The following is a 23,136-nucleotide window of genomic DNA, read 5'->3' on the forward strand; positions in this document are numbered from 1 at the left end:
CAGTCAGTGTTTCGTTTATTTCTTTATTTTTTAAAACACCTCCTCAAGCTTTAATGAAAAAAATAGAAACTCATCTTTATTCAGTTTATTAAACAATTAGGGGATTGGCTTCATGGTGGAAATCTATTTTAAAGTGCATAATGGCTCCTTTAACCCACAGTTTGATTCATACCTTACCTTTCCCTGCATAGATTCATATATTAAAATCTCGACAGATCTAAGTATAAAGAATTGTGTTTTCCGAGTTATTTTTATAAATTGCTTATGACTGCATCATCTTTGGGTCTTCTGATGGCTTTAAACATCTGCTGATCCCTTGTTGGATCACAAGACTGGCTGTGACTCGAGACAGATGTGTGCAGGTTTCCACTCTCCTTGCTTTGACTTGAGTTGCAGTTCCATTCGGGACTCTCGGGATTTCCTTTTGGAGAATCTTGTTGTTTGGGATTTCCTGCTTAGCTGTGGGCTTTTTGCTCATGGGGACTTGAGACAAAAACACCCCGTATGTCTTTCAAAGAAGCATTTTCTATTCACTTCTCACCCCTCCTTGATCATTGTACTGTATTATTTTCAGAGTGTAATGCTATGTTATATTCCGCGTAGATTAGTGCAGGTCATTAGTGAGCTAAGTGTAGAATTACAATCAGTCCTGTGTTTGGATGAAACAGCTTCTAATTGTCGAGAGGGCGTAGACTTGTGCTGTAAGTGGATAGTTATGTAATTTGATTCCTCACTCATTTCCTGCAATGATGATGAGGATGATGATGACGGTCGCCGCGTTTACACGCCCTTGTGTGAGAGGTTATGTATGGTAAGAAGCCACCGATAAATGACGCCGCTGTTTATCCCATTTCCTAAAAATCATTTGCATGCCACACTTGGGGGAATATACGGTCCACTTCCCGGGGCTTTTCATCTTCCTCCTCTGATGGATTTTCTCCCCCTCACTGCACCCTAATTGACATCAGTTTACTCTGATATGCAAATATAGGTTTATGAGTAATCAGACCTGTCATTTAATCCCCACGTGACTGGAATGGCTCCTAGCACCCTTGTTAAATTGCAACACCATTGCCTCACATGCAAAACTTGTGTTTGATAGATATCATTTTGAAAAGTCCTTATGGGACCCCCACCCACACACACACACACACACCAGCTCTCATTTGTTTGATGCTGGAAGTGATGACAGGGGACGTTTATCATGTTCTGGTGAAATATGAATCCTTATGCATCTATTAAGTTGGGTACTCCCTCTCATCACCTGCTGTTTTTGATCAGCTGGATCAGTCCCAAACAAACACACAGATGGATATGATGGCTTTGAAGGCTTTTGTAGCCACTCTTAATGATAGTTTAATTAGTTGAACAAAGCCGTACAGTAGCTTTGCTTCTCTGACAACTCGTCGTAGATTAATCCCAGCTCTTTGCTGATTTCTCTGCCACTTTCTAACCCTGTAGGTAGCCTTTGTTTTTCAGTCTGGCACCAATGAATTCATTTCCTGAGGCCTTTGTTCTTTTGTCAGCCTGTGGTTCATGTTCTGGTCCCTTCGTCAGCTCACTGGATTGTTGTGGGGTGTAACAAAAATATGCACAACACAACAACATGAGGCTGAATGAAACTGGCGGCTCATTGCATTTTATGCTCTTTATGATTTGCAGGGTACTGCATGGTTTTAAATTAGTAGTTTCATTCAATGCAGACGTTCCCAGAATAGTTTTAAAGGTGTGGAACACTTAAAACCATTTCTAAAATCTTATTTCTGATTATAATCAGTCACTCTGAGTTTTTAATGCAGGCAGAACATGAAAATAGTCTCCTACACCTATTTCCTGCATTAGCTTCTGGTAGAAAACAGAAGCCCCCCTGTCCCTCCCCAAAATTACACCCATGGACTCACCCACGTTGACTCGTGATGAGGAGTAACATTTAAAGCAATCACATTTTTAAGAAAGTCAATCAATGTGAATGTCTTTGTAACTTAGTATCTATTTATGTCCATGTCAGGACACAAGACACATCCTGATGGTTTATTATTTTCTGTTAAGATAGTTTTGTTTGTATTTTGTTTAGTAGGAAATTAATTTCATGCATATGTCAGAAACAAATGACTCATCACTTAATATATGCTCTGAGATATTAAAGCTTCCTTCCGGTGTATTTCTCTTATTCGATGCCACCTGACAAGCGTATCACACAAAAATGCTGTTCCTCTGTTTTTTTAAGATGGCGACTTCACATTTCTGTTTATAAATGCGCTTCTGTAGCCGACAAACGGAGCTAAAACACATTGTTTTACAAGTATTATTCTCATGTCATGTTGTGTTTTCATATATTTATATTTTAGAGACTTTCTTGTCCGTGAAAAGTTCATCAACTCTGCATCAGCCGAGGTATAACTTAAATTTGAAGCATCTAAGTGGCAGTCAAATGGGTTCGACACACAGGAGGCGACAAACGACCTTGGTCAGCGAAATTCGTCGCTTTTATTACCTGACACACGGGAGGCGACCCGCGGCAGCGGCCAGCGGCAAAGCCGTCTACGGTTTCTGTTCCATTGCGAAATCGAAACTTCCGTTGTTTTGCTTGGCTGATTTAGGTTGGAGGGAATTAAGGTTATTTAAGCGGTTCAGAGTTAATAAAGTGGTAGATATGATGTTTCACAAGGTGCTGCTAGAGTTATGTGAAATCTTACTTCTGATTTTACTATATAAAACACAATAATAACCAAGTTCTCCTACATGTTTGCTCTGAGATGTACAGAGCATCCTGTCCGCTCATTGGTCAGTGAATGAAACCTCCGTTGATTGGTCCTCGTCCAAGCGACAGCGATGAAAAGTTGAAAATATTTAAACTTTCTGGGATCGCGTCGCTGGGTCGCCTGCGTACGACACGTGCACGAGCGCAAAATTTCACACGCACGTTTTTCGCGTTCCGCTTGGTAGGAGGGAGACCCGCGATTATCGCTTTGTCGCGCATGTCTCAATGAAAATGAATGGAGGAGAGGCGATGTCGCCTCCCATGTGTCGAGCCCATAACGCTATTGGTTAGATCTGGTCGACGCTCAGTTTCCTATTGCATGGAGCTCTGCGGGGCAGGGGGCGTGCTTAGCAAAAAAAAAAAAAAAAAGACGTATTGCTTATATTATATCACAGTACATGATACGATAATCACTTTTACGGATTTCTAACAAATCATACATAATTTCTGAAAGAGGAAAACTCTGGAAAGCAGCTTTAATGCTTCTGTGCCAAAACTTGTATATATTAGCAGTGTGAATGCTTCTTAATGGCTAGATTCAATACAGGTGTGGAACCATTTTAAATGGGGGAACTCATCTTAACATAACACCAGTGAAAAATTATGCATGTCAAAAAAGTACACCTATGTTGTTTTCATGTATAGTACAACCGTCTGTGGTATGGTGTCCAGCGGTGTCCATTCTCCATCCCAAAACTGTATGGCATGGTCTTCTTTTGGAGTATTTTTCTTGGCCATCTGAAAAAACAAACAAAAAAACCTAAGTGATTATTCAATAAAAAAGTAAAAGATGATTTTATCTATCTGGTGAAGTAGGGACGCTCAATAGGTCGATCCCGTAACTGTTGGATCATTTTGCAACTGTTTCTATTTGATAATTTTGCAATCCCATCTCCCCATCCTGATGGGGAAGCCGCCTGCCGCTACCACTAGTACTATAAAAACCCTGGGGAAACCATGCCTGTCTCTACTTTATTAACAAAACATGTTGTTTGTGTTTTCTCTTTTAAGCAGCTGAACTGTGCCACTGCTGCTGTAAATCGGTAACTTCAATCTTCTAATTGGTGATCTAGTGCTCTAGAAGTTCCTTGATGCTCTAACTCTGACACCTCACATCACAGCACAGTGTTTCTGTGCAAAGAAAAATAAAAAAAACGCTGTTTCCCAGATAAAATAGTAATCGTGATAACTGCGATATCAAACTTATCGTGATTATGATTTTTTTCTTTAACAGCCCAAACTCAGCCCACTGCTTAGTCATTTATTTCTCCACTCTACAGAAGAAGAAAGCAGGATAATGTGATTCTTAAAATGGAAAAAAGTCAACAAAATATACTGGAAGAAAATTCTTGAACGATTTAAAATACTGACTTGGCTTCAGATTTGAAAATTAAGAGGCTGACTTCACACTCTCATCTATCAGGAAAAGCACACTTTATTTTTCATGTGGGAGCAGAAAACAACAAATGATTGAACTCCAGTAGTAAAAGCACAGAAACCAGAAAGGCTTTGTTCTCCATAATTGTCCAACCTAAGCACCCTAGTGGTTCCAAAAACACACATGGTGTCCCACCTGATGCTTCTAATGAACTATAATGAGCTCTTCAAGTGGCAGGCTGTTCCTACTGGGGAGGCTGTAGTGCTTGTGATAATGGTCTTTTTAAATGAAGCCATTTTCCCCTCCAGAAACCTTTGTTCAAATGGCCCAATTAGCAACCCCCCCAATACACACACGCCTATTGACCGTTTGCCCCCACGTACTGTGAATTACGGGATTACTGAACAAAGGGCAAAGGTGGCAACTGAGGTTGTTTCTTTTCCTGTTTAGCCTGGGTTCTGCTGGTTTAAGCCCAGTTCAGTTGTGTGAAGGTTTAGCACACCTGGGTGGGGCTCATAGAAGAGCGGTATTTACAAAAGTTAAGTGTTAGCTAGTCTTTAAACGTTAGCTTACCTTCTCCCTGCTGCTGTTCACTGATGTAAACAAGTTACCGATCTTTCAAACAAAAACCAAAATTCCAGATCTCTACCAGTTTTTGTCGCTGGCGGGGTCACCGGGTTCAGCTGCTACTCACACCGAGGGGCGACATGATATCTATAACTCTCAGGTCAAATCCTGGCTTTCTCAAAACTGCCTACGGTTAAATGACAGCAAAACAGATGCCATACTTTTTAGCCCCACCAACACGAATGGTGCTTTAGGCGTCCCAACTCTCCCTTCACTCAATCTCAAATCATGTGCCACTAGCCTAGGTGTGAAACTGGACTCTGAACTTTCAATGACTTCACAAGTCAACACCACTGACAGGTCCTGCTTTTTCCAACTCCGCCGCATCACACGTCTCAAATCAATCCTCAACAGCCCGCATCTTGAGTCAGTCATTCATGATTTCATTACTTCACGTCTGGATTATGCAAATTCTGTCCTGATTGGGATTAATGCTTCAGCCCCAAGCAGACTGCAGAAGGTTCAAAATGCTGCAGCCAGATTTTTAACCAACACCGACAGACACATGCACATCACACCTATCCTCGCAGATTCACGCTGGCTCCCGGTCAAGTTTAGGATTCATTTCAAGGTCTTGTTATATGCATACACGGCTTTGTATTGCCCATCCTCATCCTATCTGACAGACCTGCTGACTCCGTATGTTCCCACTCGTGCCCTTCGTTCAACAGATCATCTGCTGCTTGTTGTTTCGAAGGTTCGGTACAAATCACGGGGGAGCGTGCCTTCCCCAACTCTGAAACACTCTGCCCTTCCATGTGCGTTTGGCTCCCTCTGTCAGCAGTTTCAAGTCGGCCCTGAAAACACACTTTTTCAGTATTGCCTTACCTCCGTGACACTTTTCATGAAGATCCATCACCGGGTTTAATTTTCTTAATTTAGTTTTTGTGATTCAGTAGCTCACTTTTAACACCTCGCACCATCTTGTAGCTTTTTTGGTTTTATTTGTGCCGTTTCAAATGGTTTTTATCATTCGTCGCATAATTTTTATTTTAGTGCTGTTAACTGTTTGCATATTCTATTGTTTTTAGTAGGGATTTTTATCCTTGATTATTTATGCAATGTTTTTATGCATTTTACCAGATTTTCATGCTTTCATTGTGCTTTGTTGATTTGTTGAAGCATTTGGCTCTTTTATGTATTTTTATGCTATTTTGAAATGGTGCTTTATAAATAAATTGGTATGGTATGGTATGAAACTCATCATATTAAATAAATAATTTCATTTGGAGTCAGTTCAGTTCCAGTTAATCGGAACAATATTATTATTATCTAGCAGTTCATTATGGTGGACAATAACGTGCGTCCTCCATAGAGGATATAGGATTCCATCCATCCATTCATTCTCTTCTGCTTATTCGGAGTCGGGTCGCGGGGGCAGTAGCCTAAGTCGAGAGGCCCAGACTTCCCTCTCCCCAGCCACTTGGTCTCTTCCGGGAGAACCCCGAAGCGTTCCCTGGCCAACCGAGAGACATAGTCCCTCCAACATGTCCTGGGTTTCCCTTTAGGTCTTCTCCCAATTGGACTTGCCTGGAAAACCTCACCAGGAAGGTGTTCAGGAGGCACCCTGACCAGATGCCCGAGCCACCTCATGTGGCTCCTCTCGATGTGGAGCAGCAGCGGGTCTACTCCGAGCCCCTCCTGGATGACCAAGCTTTTCACCCCATCTCTAAGGGAGAGCCCAGCCACTCTGTGGAGAATATAGGACTATCAACACCAATAAATACATCACATTTATCATTTCAGGTCCATCACAGTCAGTCCCCGTCTTCCTCATGAATCTTACCCGGTAAAACGTGTTCACTGAAAAATCCAAACATTCTTTGAGGGCTGCTAGTCCGTTTGATTGACAGCTGCTGTTTATTCTCCATCGCCATCAAAGTTTTTTGGCAAAAAACAAATAGTTTACACCCTTGTCCGTTAGTGTGGCCAACCATGCGGCATCTATTACCATTTAACTGTGAAATCAACTAAATCAAAGTGATATAAAACAACCAAAGCTTGTTTTGACTAACATCATGGGACTTTCATCGTGTGTAGTTCGTTTCTCTGCTGTCCATCATGGCAAAGGAGGCGGTCCCATGAGCACCGTGAACACGTTTAAATGGTCAGTTTACAGATGCTCACTCACGCAGTTGTCTCACACTGACATCTTCACCACCTCTGTTGGTGTTCATGTGTACGTTCTGTTTGGGAATTGTGTGTTTGTACGTTCTGGGAGAATTTCCATGAGAACAGTATTGAATGCAACAGACCACCATGTGCAATAAAAGTTGACTGGTCATAATCTAAAGCCAGTGCTAATTTTAGATATCAGTGCAGCCATTGGCTGATTTGAAGAAGCCAAATTTCATATAGTTAAATATTTCTATGAGTCATGACCAAAAAAAAACAAAAAAAACAATGACTTCTTGTGATCTAATGATTTAGCCATGGAACTCAATGCTGATTATTCAACTTTTGCAGGAAATAAAAATCATTTTTTCTTCTAAAAGTCACATTTCTGACCAATTAAAATCTCTGAAATATAAGATCTCACCAACAAAACAGCACACTGCACAGAAATAATTCCAAACTTGACTTGCATAGACGAAACATTAGTTAATACGAGAGTGTGTTTGTACTGATACAGTACATATGAGAACACCCTAGAAAATCAAGACTTGTGAAATATTTAGTCATCTTTCTTGTTTCAAAGTAAATATGTTGACTACTGTCCTCATTGTAGCACTGGCATTATCTGTCAGCATTGGTTTCTCCTCAGTAGGTGGTTTAAAAGTGTTTATTACAGCTTAACTGGTGCCAACTCCACCAATCACTGTGTCAGACTGCATGGGTGGATAGCCCACATATGTTTGAACCTTTGGCTAAACATTACAGGGACACATATTTAGAGCTGCAAGGGTGAAAAATGCTTTATTGCCCCTTTTCTGTTTCCTGCATCTTCTCTTATATTGTCATCTCTTGTTTTTCTTCAGCAATCTATAACTACGACGCCCGGGGAGACGAGGAGCTGTCTCTGCAGATCGGCGACACGGTGCACATACTTGAGACGTATGAAGGTGAGGACAGCCCTGTGTTACAGCTAATAGGCCAGACTTGAGCTCCCCTTGTGGGTTCTCAGTGATACCTTTTCATCTTTCTTTGCAGAATTTAGTAGATTTCTTTATTATATTTTTATGAGTGTGGGTTAGGGTTTGGGTTGGTCTGACCCTTAATATGAAGCCAAAAGCAGCCTGGATGCTGTGATTTTGCCAGGAGAGCTGTATTGAAAAGGCTGGGTAAAAACTTTAGGTTACTGTCGTAACCCCGGTTCTCTGAGTAACATGAGTGAGATGTCTCACTATGGGATACGCCCCTCCGCGGATTCCTCAGAAGCACTTATCTCAATACGCCAATCCTGATTGGCCAGTGACCGTGACGTACGCGTCCCCCTGCTACTATAAGTAGCAAGCGTCCCAACGTACGCACTATTCAAGATAAACACCTCTTCTCGCTTCGCCCAGCAAGAAGGGTTGTCTGGTGAGACATCTCACTCATGTTACTCAGAGAACCGGGGTTACGACAGTAACCTAAAGTTCTTTTTCTTAACATTCGTTTCGATGTCTCACTATGGGATATGGAGACTCCCGTATTGCCAGACAGCTTATCCAGCGATCACCAACCTACAGGGATACGTCTTGGCCCGCCAAAGACCCCACACTCAGAATCGTGTGAGTCATTGCAGGGACCGAAACATCAAGCTTATAGAAGCGTGCAAATGCAAGTGGAGAAGCCCAGCTTGCTGCAGCACAAATCTCCTGGATTGACAGCCCCCGAAAAAGGGCCCAAGAAGCAGACAGGCCCCTAGTAGAATGGGCCCTGAGCCCAACAGGAGCCTGAATGCCCTGACAGGAGTAAGCCATAGAAATAGCCTCCACAATCCAGTGGGAAAGCCTCTGCTTTGTGACGGGTTTCCCCTTACGAGGCCCACCCCATGACACAAAAAGCTGGTCCCCCCTGCGAAGGTTCTCCGTCTGATTCACATACTCCTTGAGCGCGCGAATCGGACACAGCTTGTGCCACCGCTCCTCCTCAGGAGAGGAGAAGGGTGGCGGGTAGAAAGCTGTGAGGATAATAGGAGAAAAGGAGCCCACCACCTTAGGCACAAAGGCAGGGTTGGGCTTCAGGGACACCTTCATGTCACCGGGTGCAAACTGGGTGCAGGATGGGTGCACAGAGAGAGCCTGTAAGTCACTAACTCGCTTTGCAGATACCAAAGCCAGGAGTAGCACCACCTTAAGAGACAGGATCTTAAGGTCCAGGGCGTCCATAGGTTCAAATGGAGGCCCGGAGAGGGCCGACAGCACCAAGGACAGATCCCATGAGGGCACCAGGGGTCGAGACACAGAGAGAAGTCTGCGCGTGCCCCTCATGAAGCTACACACCAGGGGGTGTTGACCTGCCAGTTTCTTCCCAAAACCCAAGTGTCGGGCGGAAATGGCTGCTAGGTACACTTTACTGGTGGAGAAAGCCTTCTTCCCATCCAACAAGTCTTGCAGGAAAGACAGAATGACGTTCACCGGGCATTGGAAGGGTGAGACCTCCCTGCCCTGACACCAGGCTTCAAACACCCTCCATTTACAGTCATATAGGGACCTAGTGGAGGGGGCCCTGGCATTCTGAATGGTTCGAATGACTGCCTGGGGAAGCTCTGCTGAGACTAGCCCGCACCCCTCAGGGGCCAGGCCCACAGGGCCAGCCGTTCTGGATGAGGGTGGAAGATCGAGCCTCCCGCTTGGGACATCAGGTCCCTGCGAAGCGGAAGTTTCCCAGGTTGGCCCTCCAGGAGCTGGAAAATGTCCGCCACCCAATGCATGGCTGGCCAGTATGGGGCCACCAGAATGAGAGTGTGGAGCTGGGTTCGTACCTTCAGCAAGGTGGGTGGTATCAGGGCCACTGGGGGAAAAGCGTAAAGCAGTCCCCGTGGCCAGTCGTGCGCCAGCGCGTCCACGCCGAGTGGAGCGTCTCGGTCGCGCAGAGGACAGTGAGCATTCTCCTTGGAGGCAAAAAGATCCACTACGGCTGTGCCGAACCGGATACAAATCTGTTCCAACACTGCTGGATGCAGGCTCCAATCCCCGTACAGGGGTGTCCTTCTGGACAACAGATACGCCCCCCGATTCAGAACACCCGGGACATGGGTGGCTCTGATTGAGAGGAGATGCCTGCTGCACCATAGGATCAGTCTGCGTGCCAGCGTGTGTAACCGCATGGAGCGCAGCCCCCCCTGGTGGTTTATATAAGCCACAGTCATGGTGTTATCTGTTCTCACTAGGACATGATGGCCGGAGAGAAAAGGCAGGAAGCGCCTCAGGGCTAGAAAGACCGCGAGGAGTTCCAGATAATTTATGTGTGTCCCCCAGAGCTCTCTGCTCCACACACCCCTGACAGAGCGACCCTCCAGGAGCGCCCCCCCCCCCCCCCCCCCCAACCTGACAGGCTCGCATCTGTCGTGACCACTTTCCTCACGAGAACCAACCCCAAAGGCACCCCCTGTGCCAAGAGGGAGGGGTGACGCCAACAGCGGAGCGCCGCGACGCACGCTGCAGAGACCATCACCCTGCGCGCTCTGTGGCGCACTGGAGAGAGACCCAGAGAAGCCACCCAGCGTTGAGAATCTCTCATGTGTAGACGGCCGAGTGGTACCACTGAAACAGCCGACGCCATGAGACCCACAAGCCTGAGGCATAACGCAAACCGCACCGAACTGTGTAGGCGGAAGCGCGCCAGGCAGAACGAGAGCGCGTTCACGCGCAGTGCCGAGAGACGGGCCGTGAATGCCCCTGAGTCCAGATTCAGACCTAGAAAGGTTATTTTCTGGGAGGGGAGTAAAGCGCTTTTCTGCCAGTTTATTCTGAAACCCAGACCACACAACTGAGGGATCACAACCAGCGTGTTTGACGCTGTCTCCTCTCTGGACCGTGCCAGCAGGAGCCAGTCGTCTAAATACGTGGCCAGCCGAATGCCCCTCCCTCTCAGAGGGGCGATCACCGCCTCCGTACACCTGACAAACACCCTCGGGCTCAGCGAGAGGCCGAATGGGAGCACGGTGTATTCATAACACACTCCCTGAAAGGCAAACCTCAGAAATTTCCTGTGTAGAGGGTACACGGGAACATGAAAGTATGCATCCCTCAGGTCGATTGAGGTGAACCAGTTGCTCTGGTGAATCAGATGCAAAAGGGATGAGAGCGTGAGCATTTTGAATCTGTACTTTCTGAGGCATCGGTTCAGGGCCCTCAGATCCAGGATCGGGCGAATCCCGGTCCCTCCCCGCTTCGGGACCAGGAAGTACCTGGAGTAGAAACCGCTCTGAGACCGATCGGGAGGCACAATGCATATCGCTCCCTTCTCCAGCAGGGAGGAGATTTCTCCCTGAAGGATGTGAGCTGACGACCCCTGGGCGTGGGAGAACACTACGCCGGAGAATCGAGGAGGAACAGAAGTGAATTGGAGCCTGTAACCCCTCGAAATAGTTCTCAGCACCCAACGTGAAGCAGAAACCGCTGTCCATTCCTCCATGTGAGTGGAGAGCGGTGACACAGCCGTGACACACGGAGCAGCAGCTCCCTCCAGAGGTTGTGGGACAGCGGTGCTCGTGGCAGCCACTGCGCATGCGCGGGGGCTTTGTGCTTTGACGGCCCGGGCTTACGGGGACGACCCGTGGCTGGCGGGAAAGTCCGCCAGGGGCCGCCCCCGCCTGGAACCGCTCATGGGTGACATTTTTATTGATTTTTGCTGCGCCCTGGACATCTTGTCTGGATGCCTCAGCGAACCTTTTAATGCTCCTTGAGCGTGACATGCTTGTGAAAAACAATGTGAGTGCTTGTGACGTGTGTTTTGAGCCGGCACCGCCGGCTGCACGTCCTGGCCCCACCCTGGACCGCTCGGGAACTCTGCCGGAGGGTTTCCGTGAGGGGGGGAGAAAGCACCATGGCAACATCGAACAGGAGGAGCTGGCGAACGGGGAACCGCCAGCTGCAGCGTCGGGAGGGAAGAACTCCGACAGGCTGCCCACTTCTTCCTCCTCACCTGCTGACCGCCGTGTCTGGTGGATTGTCCCGGCGGCGGAGCAGCTTGGTTGCCGGATCCATGAGGCCAAACTGGTCGAGGCTCTGAGCCCGAAGGAGCTGGTTGGACAGCTTGAGGCTTCGGGCGCTTTGGGATCCGGAACTGAGGCTGGCCTCGGGCAGCTGCCTGAGGCAGGTTCGGCCGAGCCGGCAGCGCCGGTGAGGGTTTACGGGGAAGGCAGAGATGAAGGGCTTCATCCTCTTTCTTTTTGGCCGCACACCGTTGCTGCATTGATGCCAGGGCAGAGCCAAAAATGCCTTCAGGCACGATTGGCATGTCCGAAATGTCCTCCTTCTCTCTCAGAGAGGTTGGTGAGGTTCAGCCATCGTGCACGTTCTTGAAGCACCATCATGCCCATAGCTTTAGCCGTAGTATGGACCGCGCAGCGCTGCACACGCAGGCAGATGTCGGTCAGTACGGTGATTTCCTCCCACACCTCCGGGCCCGGCTTCGTATTCATGTCCTCACAGAGCTCGGCTTGGTACGCCGAGAGCATGGAGGAGACATTCAAAGCTCGGACCGAGATGGCGGCAGCCTTGTACGCCCTCTCGTTCAGCGCCGACTGGAAGCGGTCCGCCTTCGCAGGGAGAGCGGGAGGCCTGGAGGAAGTCGCCGAGAGCCGTGGGTGTAGGTGGGCTGCAACCAGTGGTTCCATCGGCGGCATGCGAAGCATGCCAGCTTTCTCCATCCCTTCGAGGTCCAGCGAGGAGGCTCCTTGGACAGGAGACCTGGAGCTGAACGGGTGTTTGTCCCAGGAGGACCTCACTTCTTGGAGTAGCTCCGGGAAGGAGGGGCTTTGCCGCCCTCGTGGCCTGAGGCAGCTTCTTTCCCTCGTAGCGGGATCTGACAGCCTCAGTGACCACGGTGGGCCAAGGGATGTTGAGCCTGGTCGCAGCGCGTCGGCAGACTGACTGCATGGCCGGAAAAGCCGCTCCATCCCTGGGAGAGGACGGAAAGCTAGGCATGGAGGCCTGAGCGATGGGGAGAAAGACGTCGTCCTCCTTGTCCTCCTCTGAAATGAGGAGTTCAGAGGTGTCCTCGTCGTCTCCGTAGTCCAACTCCAACACGTCCTCGGCGGGGTGGCTCGGACCGGCCAGTTCGAGCTGTGAGCCCCAGCTGAGTTCGGCACACGGTTCCGGCTCCGGGAGGACATGTTCGCTGGCGTCCCCAGGCGGTGGCCCAGGGGCCGGCAGGCAAGGGTCCTTCCCCGACAGGCTAGCTTGGCGCGCTAGCCGCCGGCGAAGGCTCTTCAGGGTGAAGCAAGCGCAGCTCTCACATGACCCGGGGACTTCCAATGCCAGCTGGGCGTGTTCCAGCCCGAGGCAGCTCGAGCAGACCCTGTGCGGGTCTTTGCTTGAGATTTTGTTCCCACAGGTACAGAGGCGAGCTCCTGCGCCGTCGACTCCTCTGGTGGGAGGAGCGGCTTCCATGTTGGCTAACTGGTGTGTTAGCATAGAACGAACAGATGCACTGGAGTGTGAAGCTGCTCGTTATGCCCCGAGCCTATGGTGAAGGTCAGGACAGAAGGACGGTAAGTTAACGTTCGGCGACGGAGAAAATATTAGCTGGCTCCGTCTGTGAACAGTTGAGCTAACTTACCTCAGAGATAAGCGACCACCGAAGCGAGAAGAGGTGATTGAATAGTGCGTACGTTGGGACGCTTGCTACTTATACTAGCAGGGGGACGCGTATGTCACGGTCACTGGCCAATCAGGATTGGCGTATTGAGATAAGTGCTTCTGAGGAATCCGCGGAGGGGCGTATCCCATAGTGAGACATCGAAACGAATGTTAAGAAAGAGAACAAAATTACAGCCTTTTTACTTTTTTAAGCCACTCGACAGACTCTGATCTCTGGAGGCCAATTTTAGAAAAACGTCTGCTTTTATGGACATTTTCATTGTTCTTCTGATTAGTGTACAGACTGCTGTTTATCTTTGGTTTTAACTCGAGCTACGATGTGGCATTTCCTGACACATTGTCATGACTTTTAAATAATTACAAAAGATGTTTAATGAGAATAAAATACATTCAGTTTATATCTATGCTCTGTCAGGCTGGTACAGGGGTTACAGGCTGAGGAGAAAATCAAAAAAGGTAAGAGGCCTATAATGATTTTTAATGTTATTATTTAAAAATACATATTTAGCTTCTTTTTCAGCTCTTTCACAAAGTCTTATGTGTTTTTTTTTTTACCCTTCAGGGCATATTTCCTGCTTGCTATATACACGTGAAGGATGCCACGGTGGAGGGCAGTGGGTCAGTTCTTCTCATTTTCTGCATTCGTTTTTAAAGTTGAAGTGTTTAACAGCACCTCTTCAAGACTGTTGATCGCCATCAATAATTTCAGGCATGGTGTACCTAAAAATACCGTCTGATGTTGGGTAAATACAGGTGGTGTTACTGTTTTGTTTAGAATAGTCTGAAGGAATTGATAAATGTGACTCTTCCACCTTTTGTCCTAACACCGGTTTTGTAGTCGGTGTGTAAGACTTGAGGAGAAAGGGCAGAACACACACAGAGTTACTGTTTCAGACTTGTTTACTGTCACCGTAGGCAAAAGGAGACGGTCATTCCCACTGAGCTGCCTCTGGTTCAGGAGGTCACCACAACACTGCGGGAGTGGGCTACAATATGGAGAGACTTGTATGTGGTGAGTCCTTTTACATCAAATACACACTTACGTTGGACATGAAGCAGGAAGTAGATCATGTAACAAAGATCTGATCAGAAATGTTTTCTAGCTTGAGCATCTGACCTCAGTCCCTTCACGCGAGCAGAATCGTGACAAAAACTGTAAACATGAGGGTAATTTGCATATCTGTGGACGTACACAGATATGGTTAGCGATCTGCTTAGTGACGTATACTTTTGGGAGGTGTGCTCATGACATAGTGTGTCCTGCTGGAGCGAGACGTCGAGCAGTCTGCCTCACAGAAATCTTTGACATGGAGGAATTGATGTTAAATTCAACTTGAAAACTGGGAGGAAACTTTCTACATTTTGAATGAGATGTTTTCTTCTTGTTTGCTTGTTTCTTCTCCTCAGAGACACGATGGATATAAGGAAATAATAAAAGTCAAAATGTCCTCAAAGGAAGGGTTAGTTAGCTGTTAGTGAAGGGGGGAGGTAGCTATTATTAAATCCTAATCCAGCCCACTGCCTTCTGCTGGTGTTATAATAATAATAATAATAATAATAATAATAATAATAATAATAATAATAATAATAATAATATCAGCAAATATAAAATAAACATCTAACATTTCTATTGGAAGTTTAGTATTATTTATGGTTTGGGTGTTTTCAGCAGCAGAGCCTGGCTCGTGCACCGTCACATTTCTGAATTGGGACCATTGATTTCAAACAAAATAACAAGCTAGGCCAAACATGCTTTTTATTTATCTTATTTCATTCATAATTTATTTTGTTTTTAAAGTTCAGATTTTAAGGTGTTAGTTAGTGGATTATAAAAATGTTATAAAGTTGGTTTCTGCATCAACGGTCTGCTGGAGAGACGACATTCTACTTTTACTGAAATGCAGTTGAGGGCCGCTCAGAATCCCTCAGGGGGCTGGAACGGGCCCTCAGGCCACACTTTGGATGCATCTGCTTTTAGAGGTTTTCATGTTTTGATGCAGTAGCTTTGTCTAGACAATAATTATTCAGATATTTAAGCTGATTTGCAGGATTCACAGTTTTGATGACTTTAACTCAACCCTAAGAAATCACAGAAGACTTTGTACACAGAAGTACTTCAACACAATAGAGTCTGGGTCAAGTTCTAGTCTAGTCTGGAGTGAAGACTTGGGACTTGATTGCAATGCGATGGCTGTACTCCTGCTTATGTGAAAGTTTATTTTCAGCTAAAGAAAAGAATAGCTCCATAAATCTGGATTTACCTTTGCTGCCTGCCTTATTGTGCATTTTTGTGAATCGTAATTGAGAAGTTGTCATTTGTAGTTGTGCTCATATACTTACCTGTATGTGTTCACCTGTCTGAGCATGTAACAGATGAAAAGTGGGAGCTTTGTTTTTTCCTGACCGACAGAATTAGGCCACACTGTGTTTTTTTTCTGCTCTGCAGACAGGGTAGGACTTGGCATTTGTAAATTTCCTCTTGTGTCTCAGCTGTTCAATGTTTTGTCTGAAAAAGGGGGACAAGCGTGAGATGTTCAACTCTGTCCGCGACATGATCTACGACCTAATTGAATGGCGGTCACAGATCCTGTCCGGCACGCTCCCCCAGGACGAGCTGACTGAGCTGAAACAGAAGGTCACCTCCAAGATAGACTACGGCAACAAGTGAGTAAAAAGCTATCGTGCTATTGTGGGTCCGCCATTTCCTCTCTATGGATTATCTCCTTTTAGCCTGATATCTATCAAGAGAACCGTCCTCCTGCTGGTTTAGGTCAGTACGCCAGTCAGTAGATGAAGACAGATCATCGTTTTGCTTGGGAACAAACTGGAGGGATTTAACTTCAGCTAACTGTTTTCCATCGTGAAGCGACAGCTCTCGTGGTATCTGCAGCGATACTAGTAAAGCATCTGAAAATAAAGATCCAATCTGCTGCTGTGATGAAAGTTTACACCTTTGGGCTGGTAGGAATGTTGCTTTTGCCTCTGCAGAAGCAGGTGGCGATGGGTTGATGAAAACACATCAAGTGCATGTAGACAGCATGCTGTTGTCTCTGCGGAGTCCTGCTCAGAGCAGAAGGAGCAGGTATACAACAAGAGAGTTTTGAAAGAAGAGTTGAGCTGAAGAGATGCTACATCAGGTTAAAATGAGGCGGCTGGAGGGGCAGTTGCTAGTGCTGTTCCAACCATGAAAAATGCTACTAGAATTGACCTTTATTTATTTTGAATCCTGGTGTGTTTTGGGTCTTTTTCAGCTACGCTCTTCTTTTCTCTTATACCAGATACTTGGATCTTGATCTGGTGGTCAGAGACAAGGATGGAAACATACTGGACCCAGACCTGACCAGTACCGTCAGTTTATTCAGGGCACACGAAGCAGCCTCCAAGCAGATAGAGGACCGGATCCAAGAGGAGAAGGTGAGCGTTTGGAGGATCCGGCTCTCTCCTCGTACCACACGCTGATTATCACTACATTTGTCATGAAGGGAAACACAAATATAAATTTTGTAAGCTAGGCTTAGTGTTGCTGCCCTTTAGTAGATTTGATCCACCTTGGGTTAATTTCAGCATCCTGACATGGCTGAGTGCCTTCAAGCACTGGTGCTGATGCAGGATTCATAGCTGAAGCTGTCCCTGATTGAGTAGCGCTCCTGTATCACAAACACAAGATTCATAAATGATACCAGGTACCTTTTTTCTGGGAATGACTGGAACTGTGGCAGTACTCCAGAGTATTTAATTCCAAACGGGATATATGTATATATATATATATATATATATATATATATATATATATATATATATATATATATATATATATATATATATATATATATATATATATTCCTTTATGTCTTACAAGAAAACTGCAGCTTTGCCTTAAAGTTCTTTAGGGGGCTTTTTCCTGCCACGTCTCTAATGCAGGTCAATCTGTGCAATCTCTTTCTGATTATCTGTGAATGTGCTTTTACCCCAATGGCTACTTCAGAGGTTATTAAAGATTCCCTTTTGTATAAGATGGTCTGAATTTGGTGACACAGTCACTCGGTCAGTAGAAATCTGCATCGCTTGTGTGAGATTTACTTCCAGTAATTTGGAATCTTCACGAATCCCTCGGCACAACTTTATCTGAATGGTTTAAGCTCCTTTCCAACATGGTGTCTTCTCTGTTTTGCTGATGACAGTAGAGAGATAGTCTGAATATGCACATGGGCGACAGTACTATACCACAAGCTCCAATGGCTGCTTTTCTAAAAGTGTTGCTAAATAAATTGAATGCATCTAAAATAGATGAATCACTTAAACCAGTGAGCAGATTTTAACTTGGATTAAACTAGGACTGTCTAACCAATCAAAATCGCACAAAGGCAATGTTGTAGATTAGAAAGATGGCATTTTCACCCATTTTGAAGACTAAACTCACGTGTGTTATGGTGATAATTTATAATGTATTTATACATGAGCCTTTCGTGCTCAGGTATGGCGTCCAACATACTTTCTCTGTATAGCTCTATTTCTATTTCCAAGTATCAATGCTCCTAGTAACACACACTAAGTCGATCGAGGTCGATCTAAAGTAATCAACTGGGAGTCTTTATCCTAGTTTACATGTACATTATAAAACTCTAATGAAGTGTGTTCCACATTAGGTGGCGACATGCGTCCTTTCATGTCGGCATTCTTCCGGTTAGCTTATTAGCAACACAGATAGTAAACAAACGCTAGCGAGTGGGAAGCAGGCGACGGTAAAACAGGATATGCACAATGGCTGGAGGAATGGACAACAGCGCTGCAGCACAGCTTATTTAGCACGTACTGTTAGATGGGGTTCCACACAGTGCTTTAAGTGTAAGCCTATATCGTTACGTTAGTACTTTTTACTTTTACAAATGTTGTGTAGATGGTGTGTTACTTCTGAGCTGAGCTGATGATAACCAGGCTGCTCAGGTGTTCTTGTGCTGTAGACGAGCCTCAGGTTGAGAAGCTTCACTCAGCAGAAGCAGCTGTAGCCAGAAATCCATCACACTAGCAGTTTAGAGACAATGGGTTTATGGCCATGCATCGCGACGAGCTCGCTTCTGCTGGGGAGCAGAGGGCAGATGTGGCAGCAGGTGACACGCGCATCAATAATCAGATGTCCTCCTCTACATACAGACTCAGAGGTGGCATCTTTTTCCACCTGAACTCAGTTGGACCTGTGAGATCCTGTGACGCAGGGAAACCTTGTGGATCGAGGAGCGTCCAAGAGATTAAAAAAAGTGTTTGGAGACATTGGGTTGGTGTGGATTGTTTGTGAGTGTGACCCCGACATAGCTGTGATGGCTACAGTTCACCAATGCACAAAATGAGGCCACTCTTTGAGCGTGTTGTGTGTATCAGAGGGCTGGAACAGGGCTGGGGGAACTGTGGATGGCTATTTACTTGGAGACGGGCAGATACGTTTTCAGAAATCTTGGAGATTAACTTTAATAAATGACTGGAAAATCTACCGGTACTTAACTTACCCAAAACAAGTCTAGGTACGCTGAGAGGTAAAACTAAGAAGTGCCGGTACTGCGTACCAGTGTGTACTGGTCCACTTAAAGCACTGGTAACTCGTGTTGCTTTGTGATGATGGTATTCTCAGAACACTGCTTCCGCGGTCTCGTCACTTCCAGAAGTTACCGACGTCAACACGACTGACCCGATTACATGCAGATGTATTCGGCTTTCCCACCACATTATCTGGGTGCTTCAGTACGATTAGAGCCAGGTCACCTTCAGCAAGACTAATGCGTTTATGTCGTTTAAAAAAGACGGTAAATTCATTTGTTACCCTTGGTGCTTTTTGGATTAAAGGACATTAAAATATCCTTTATCGGACAATGCGCTTTATCGGTTTGGTGGGCGGGATGTTACTGCGACTGAGTGAAAAAACGAAAATGGCGATGGCTCATTTGAAGTGGCTTTAACCTCAACTATGGACTATTTAGACTTGGGCTTTTCTTTTAGTCCAGAGCAGATAGAGGTACTCCTTTATTTAGCAAAAGGATGTATTTGTATCTTTTTTGTAAAGTGGACTGCCCCGTTCACTTGACATACGTAGCGGTGAGTATGTCACATTGTTCAATGTCCAATGCTGAGACTGTTAGAAACCGTAGAGTCCGCACCACTACTGAGCTCTTTCTATAGGTACTGGACTGTATATTCACGTATAGGATGGCTTGCCAGGCTAGCAGAAGGGAGGATGGGGCAGATTTATAAACAGAGACTGAAGGCCATGCTGAGTTGTTTTGACCAGTGGAGTAAAATCCATATGCTGGACTGCTTTTCTGACTCTGAGGTTAGAGGAATACTCTTTGCTTGAGTTTAAAAGTTACACGTTGAAAGAAGCTAATAAACAGCACTGCAGTGACTGCCTGTAGATTATTCACTGCAAATATTTCAGGCCTCTGCATAATTAAACACCCCTTTATGACCCTAATTATACTAATTCAGTGGTCACATTTCATTGTTTTTTTTTCAATGATCATAAATCGTTTTTAAACCATTGTAAATAGGAAATGTGGATTCCAAATTTAAAAACCTGCTGATTCAATAAAAATGACTGGAAAATATTAAAATGCATGCTAGGAATCCTTATATTCGAAGAAAAATTAAAATAAAATTACGATTGCACTTTGACATTAAAGCATGATTGATATTCTCTGCATGTGGAAATGGAATAGAAAGGGGTTCTGCCTCACAGCGGGAATGCCTCTCTCACTTTCCCATCTTTCTCCCATCCTTTTCTCTCCTGCTATAATGTCTATCTAGCTGCCTTTCTTTCCTAAGGTCCTGTGCCCAGTCCCTCTTCCTCTGCAACACCAAAAATGCTGAAAACACCAGCAAGGAAAGATTTAGCATCAAATGAAAACTAAATCTACAAAAAAAGTTTCAAAAAGTCATGAAGTCAGGATTTCCCCCCTTTGTCATCAAATGTGGAATGAAGATGTGGCGCTTGCACATCTCCTAAGTTCTAGAGGGAATAGTGAGAGGTGACTTCTGACACGTGAATACGGCCACATCAGGAAGCTAGGAACTCAGCCAGATTCCCAATCTGCTTCGCTCAGCACTTCAGCTGCATCACACACCTGGCTGTCAGTTGACAATATATAGAAAAGGCCGGGCGTTAAATGTCCCACAGTCCTGTGGTTTCACCTTACACGACCTTTTTAACCACAGGTTTTTATTGCATATGTAGAGGCAGCGAGAAAGTGCCGCCCAGGTCAACATCATGAATATTAAAAATGTAGCTCCTGCGTAGCTTTGATGGCACCATGGTCCCATTGTAACTTCTTTTCCTGAGTTTAGTTTCTGATTGATTTCATAGGAACTTTTTACAATTCTAGAGTCTGATGGACACACTTTTGTTTACCAACACACAGCACAGATTCTTTGCTGCATGTGTTAGAAAGCTCCTTAAGAATCCTCAAACTCACCGTGATGTCTCTCTTTTTCTCTGACAGTCTCAGAAGCAGAATATTGATCTGACAAGACAAGCTAAGTTTGCCTCCACACCGGCTTTTGCCCTCTTCGTGACTCTGAAGAATGTGGTGTGTAAGATCGGGGAGGATGCCGAGGTGCTCATGTCTCTCTATGATCCAGTGGAGTCAAAGTTTATCAGGTGAACCCAAGTGTTGCTGTTTTTAATTATTTTTTCACACATAGATCCAGCGGATATTGCTAATAAAACCAGCCTGTCAGAAGCATCACAGTTGAATGAGACCTTTAGATGAAAGTGTTGACACAAAATCTATCTAGCCTTTAAGTTTTGGGTTCATGCAAAAGCAAACATTGTTTTATTTTTATTTTTAAGATCTATTGAAATGCCCTCATAGACTTCTGAACATGTAAATTCATGCTATCCAAACAATGATGACAATAAGTTTAAAAATGGTGAGCTCTCTTTCTCCCCCGGCAGTGAGAACTACCTGGTGAAATGGTCCAGCTCGGGTTTGGTGAAAGACATTGAACAGCTTCATAATCTGCGTGCGGTCTTCACGGTGGGTGTGTTTAGTGATGTGTGTTCATGCTTGTGTGTGTTACTGTTAGGGTTATTCAGCCCCGCTATGAGGCATTTGAGAGGCTGTTTGCAGAGGGCTTGTGTTTGTTAAGCTTTCAGTAAGATCCTGACAAGCTGTATTTATTTACCAAGCTAGTCACCTCTATCTAATGGAAGGCCAAGGTCAGCAGGGGTCAGTGTGCATGCTCTGTAAGCACTCTGCTGCCTGGGGTGTCATTACTCACTTAAAAAATAAAGGAAAGAAAATAGGGCTGAATCTCAACTGTGCGGTAAAACGTTTGCATTTAGAGCAAAGTTACAAACACTTGAGAGATATTTTTATTAATGGATTTGTTGTTATTGGTGAGAACAGTAGGACTGCTGTAGGCTGAAGGAAACTACACCCAACAAAAATTTAACCGCAACACTTTTGTTTTTACTCCCAGTTTTCATGAGCTGAACCCAAATGTCTGAAACTTTTTCTACAAACACAAATCACCCATTACTCTCAAATATTGTTTTGAAATCTGTCTACATTTGTGCTAGGGAGCACTTTTCCTTTACCAAGATAATCCATCCACCTCACAGGTGTGGCATATTAAGGGGCTGATTATACAGCATGAATAATGTAAATGTGTGTCTTAGACGCCCACAATAAAAGGCCACCCTGAAATGTGCATTTTGATCAAACAGCACTATCCCACAGATGTTGCAACCTTTGAGGGAATGTGCAGTGGGCATGCTGACTGCAGGAATGTCTACCAGAGCTGTTGCCCATGAAATGAATGTTCATTTCTCTAGCATAAGCCTTCTCCAAAGGTGTTTCAGAGAATTTGGCAGTACATCCACACCAGCCCAGGACCTTCATATCCAGCATGTTCACCTCCAGGATCGCCTGAGACCAGCCACCCGGACAGCTGCAGCAACAATCGGTTTGAATAACCAGAGAATTTCTGCACAAACTGTCAGAAACCATCTCAGGGAAGCTCATCTGCATGGTCGTCAGCCTCTTCTGGGTCTGGACCCGACTGCAGTCTGTCATTGTTACCAACTTGAGTGGGCAAACACTCGCATTTGAATGGCAGGCGTATGTTATGAACAACGAACACAGAGGTACCGTGACAAGATACCGAGGCCCATTGTTATGCCATTCATCTACGACCATCACCTCGTGTTGCAGCGTGATAACACACGGCCCCATATTGCAAGGATCTGTACACAATTGCTGGAAGCTGTAAACATCCCAGTTCTTGCATGGCCAGCATCCTCACCAGACATGCCACCCATTGAGCATTGTTGAGGGTCTGACCTCATGAGGAAATTACTATGCAGTGATTTTCTCCAAAATGACTGTGCTTAAATTGCTCTGAAAAGCAAATAATCACATCAGCGCCAAGAAACTTCATTTCCCATGATGCTTTGCACACGGAAGCATTGGGATGATGTCACCGCCTAATACCAGAAACACGTTCTGCGCATGTGCGGGAGGCCGTGGAGCTTTTCCCGCGAACTAAGACCATAAATCTTCAGCAAAGACAAAGAAACCTCGTTCTTTTGCCCAGGATACCTGGCGGTAAGGACACGCTTGTCGAACGCT

At 45.5% G+C, this 23,136-nt stretch overlaps 1 protein-coding gene across 2 annotated transcripts in view; it reads left to right on the forward strand.

Annotated features, from left to right (window-relative positions):
- dock1 (dedicator of cytokinesis 1) overlaps positions 1-23,136 on the forward strand; it is a 297,928-nt gene that overhangs the window by 35,229 nt on the left and 239,563 nt on the right. For both annotated transcript variants that reach the window (XM_054749267.2, XM_054749268.2), the window contains exons 2-9: positions 7,745-7,828; positions 13,935-13,975; positions 14,082-14,137; positions 14,435-14,531; positions 16,035-16,183; positions 16,798-16,933; positions 21,004-21,161; positions 21,459-21,540. In XM_054749267.2, the coding sequence (XP_054605242.1) occupies positions 7,745-7,828; positions 13,935-13,975; positions 14,082-14,137; positions 14,435-14,531; positions 16,035-16,183; positions 16,798-16,933; positions 21,004-21,161; positions 21,459-21,540 (803 nt within the window). The remainder of the gene's footprint in view (positions 1-7,744; positions 7,829-13,934; positions 13,976-14,081; positions 14,138-14,434; positions 14,532-16,034; positions 16,184-16,797; positions 16,934-21,003; positions 21,162-21,458; positions 21,541-23,136) is intronic.

The sequence above is a fragment of the Nothobranchius furzeri genome, chromosome 16 (genome assembly GCF_043380555.1).
Source record: "Nothobranchius furzeri strain GRZ-AD chromosome 16, NfurGRZ-RIMD1, whole genome shotgun sequence".
Lineage (NCBI taxonomy): Eukaryota > Metazoa > Chordata > Actinopteri > Cyprinodontiformes > Nothobranchiidae > Nothobranchius > Nothobranchius furzeri.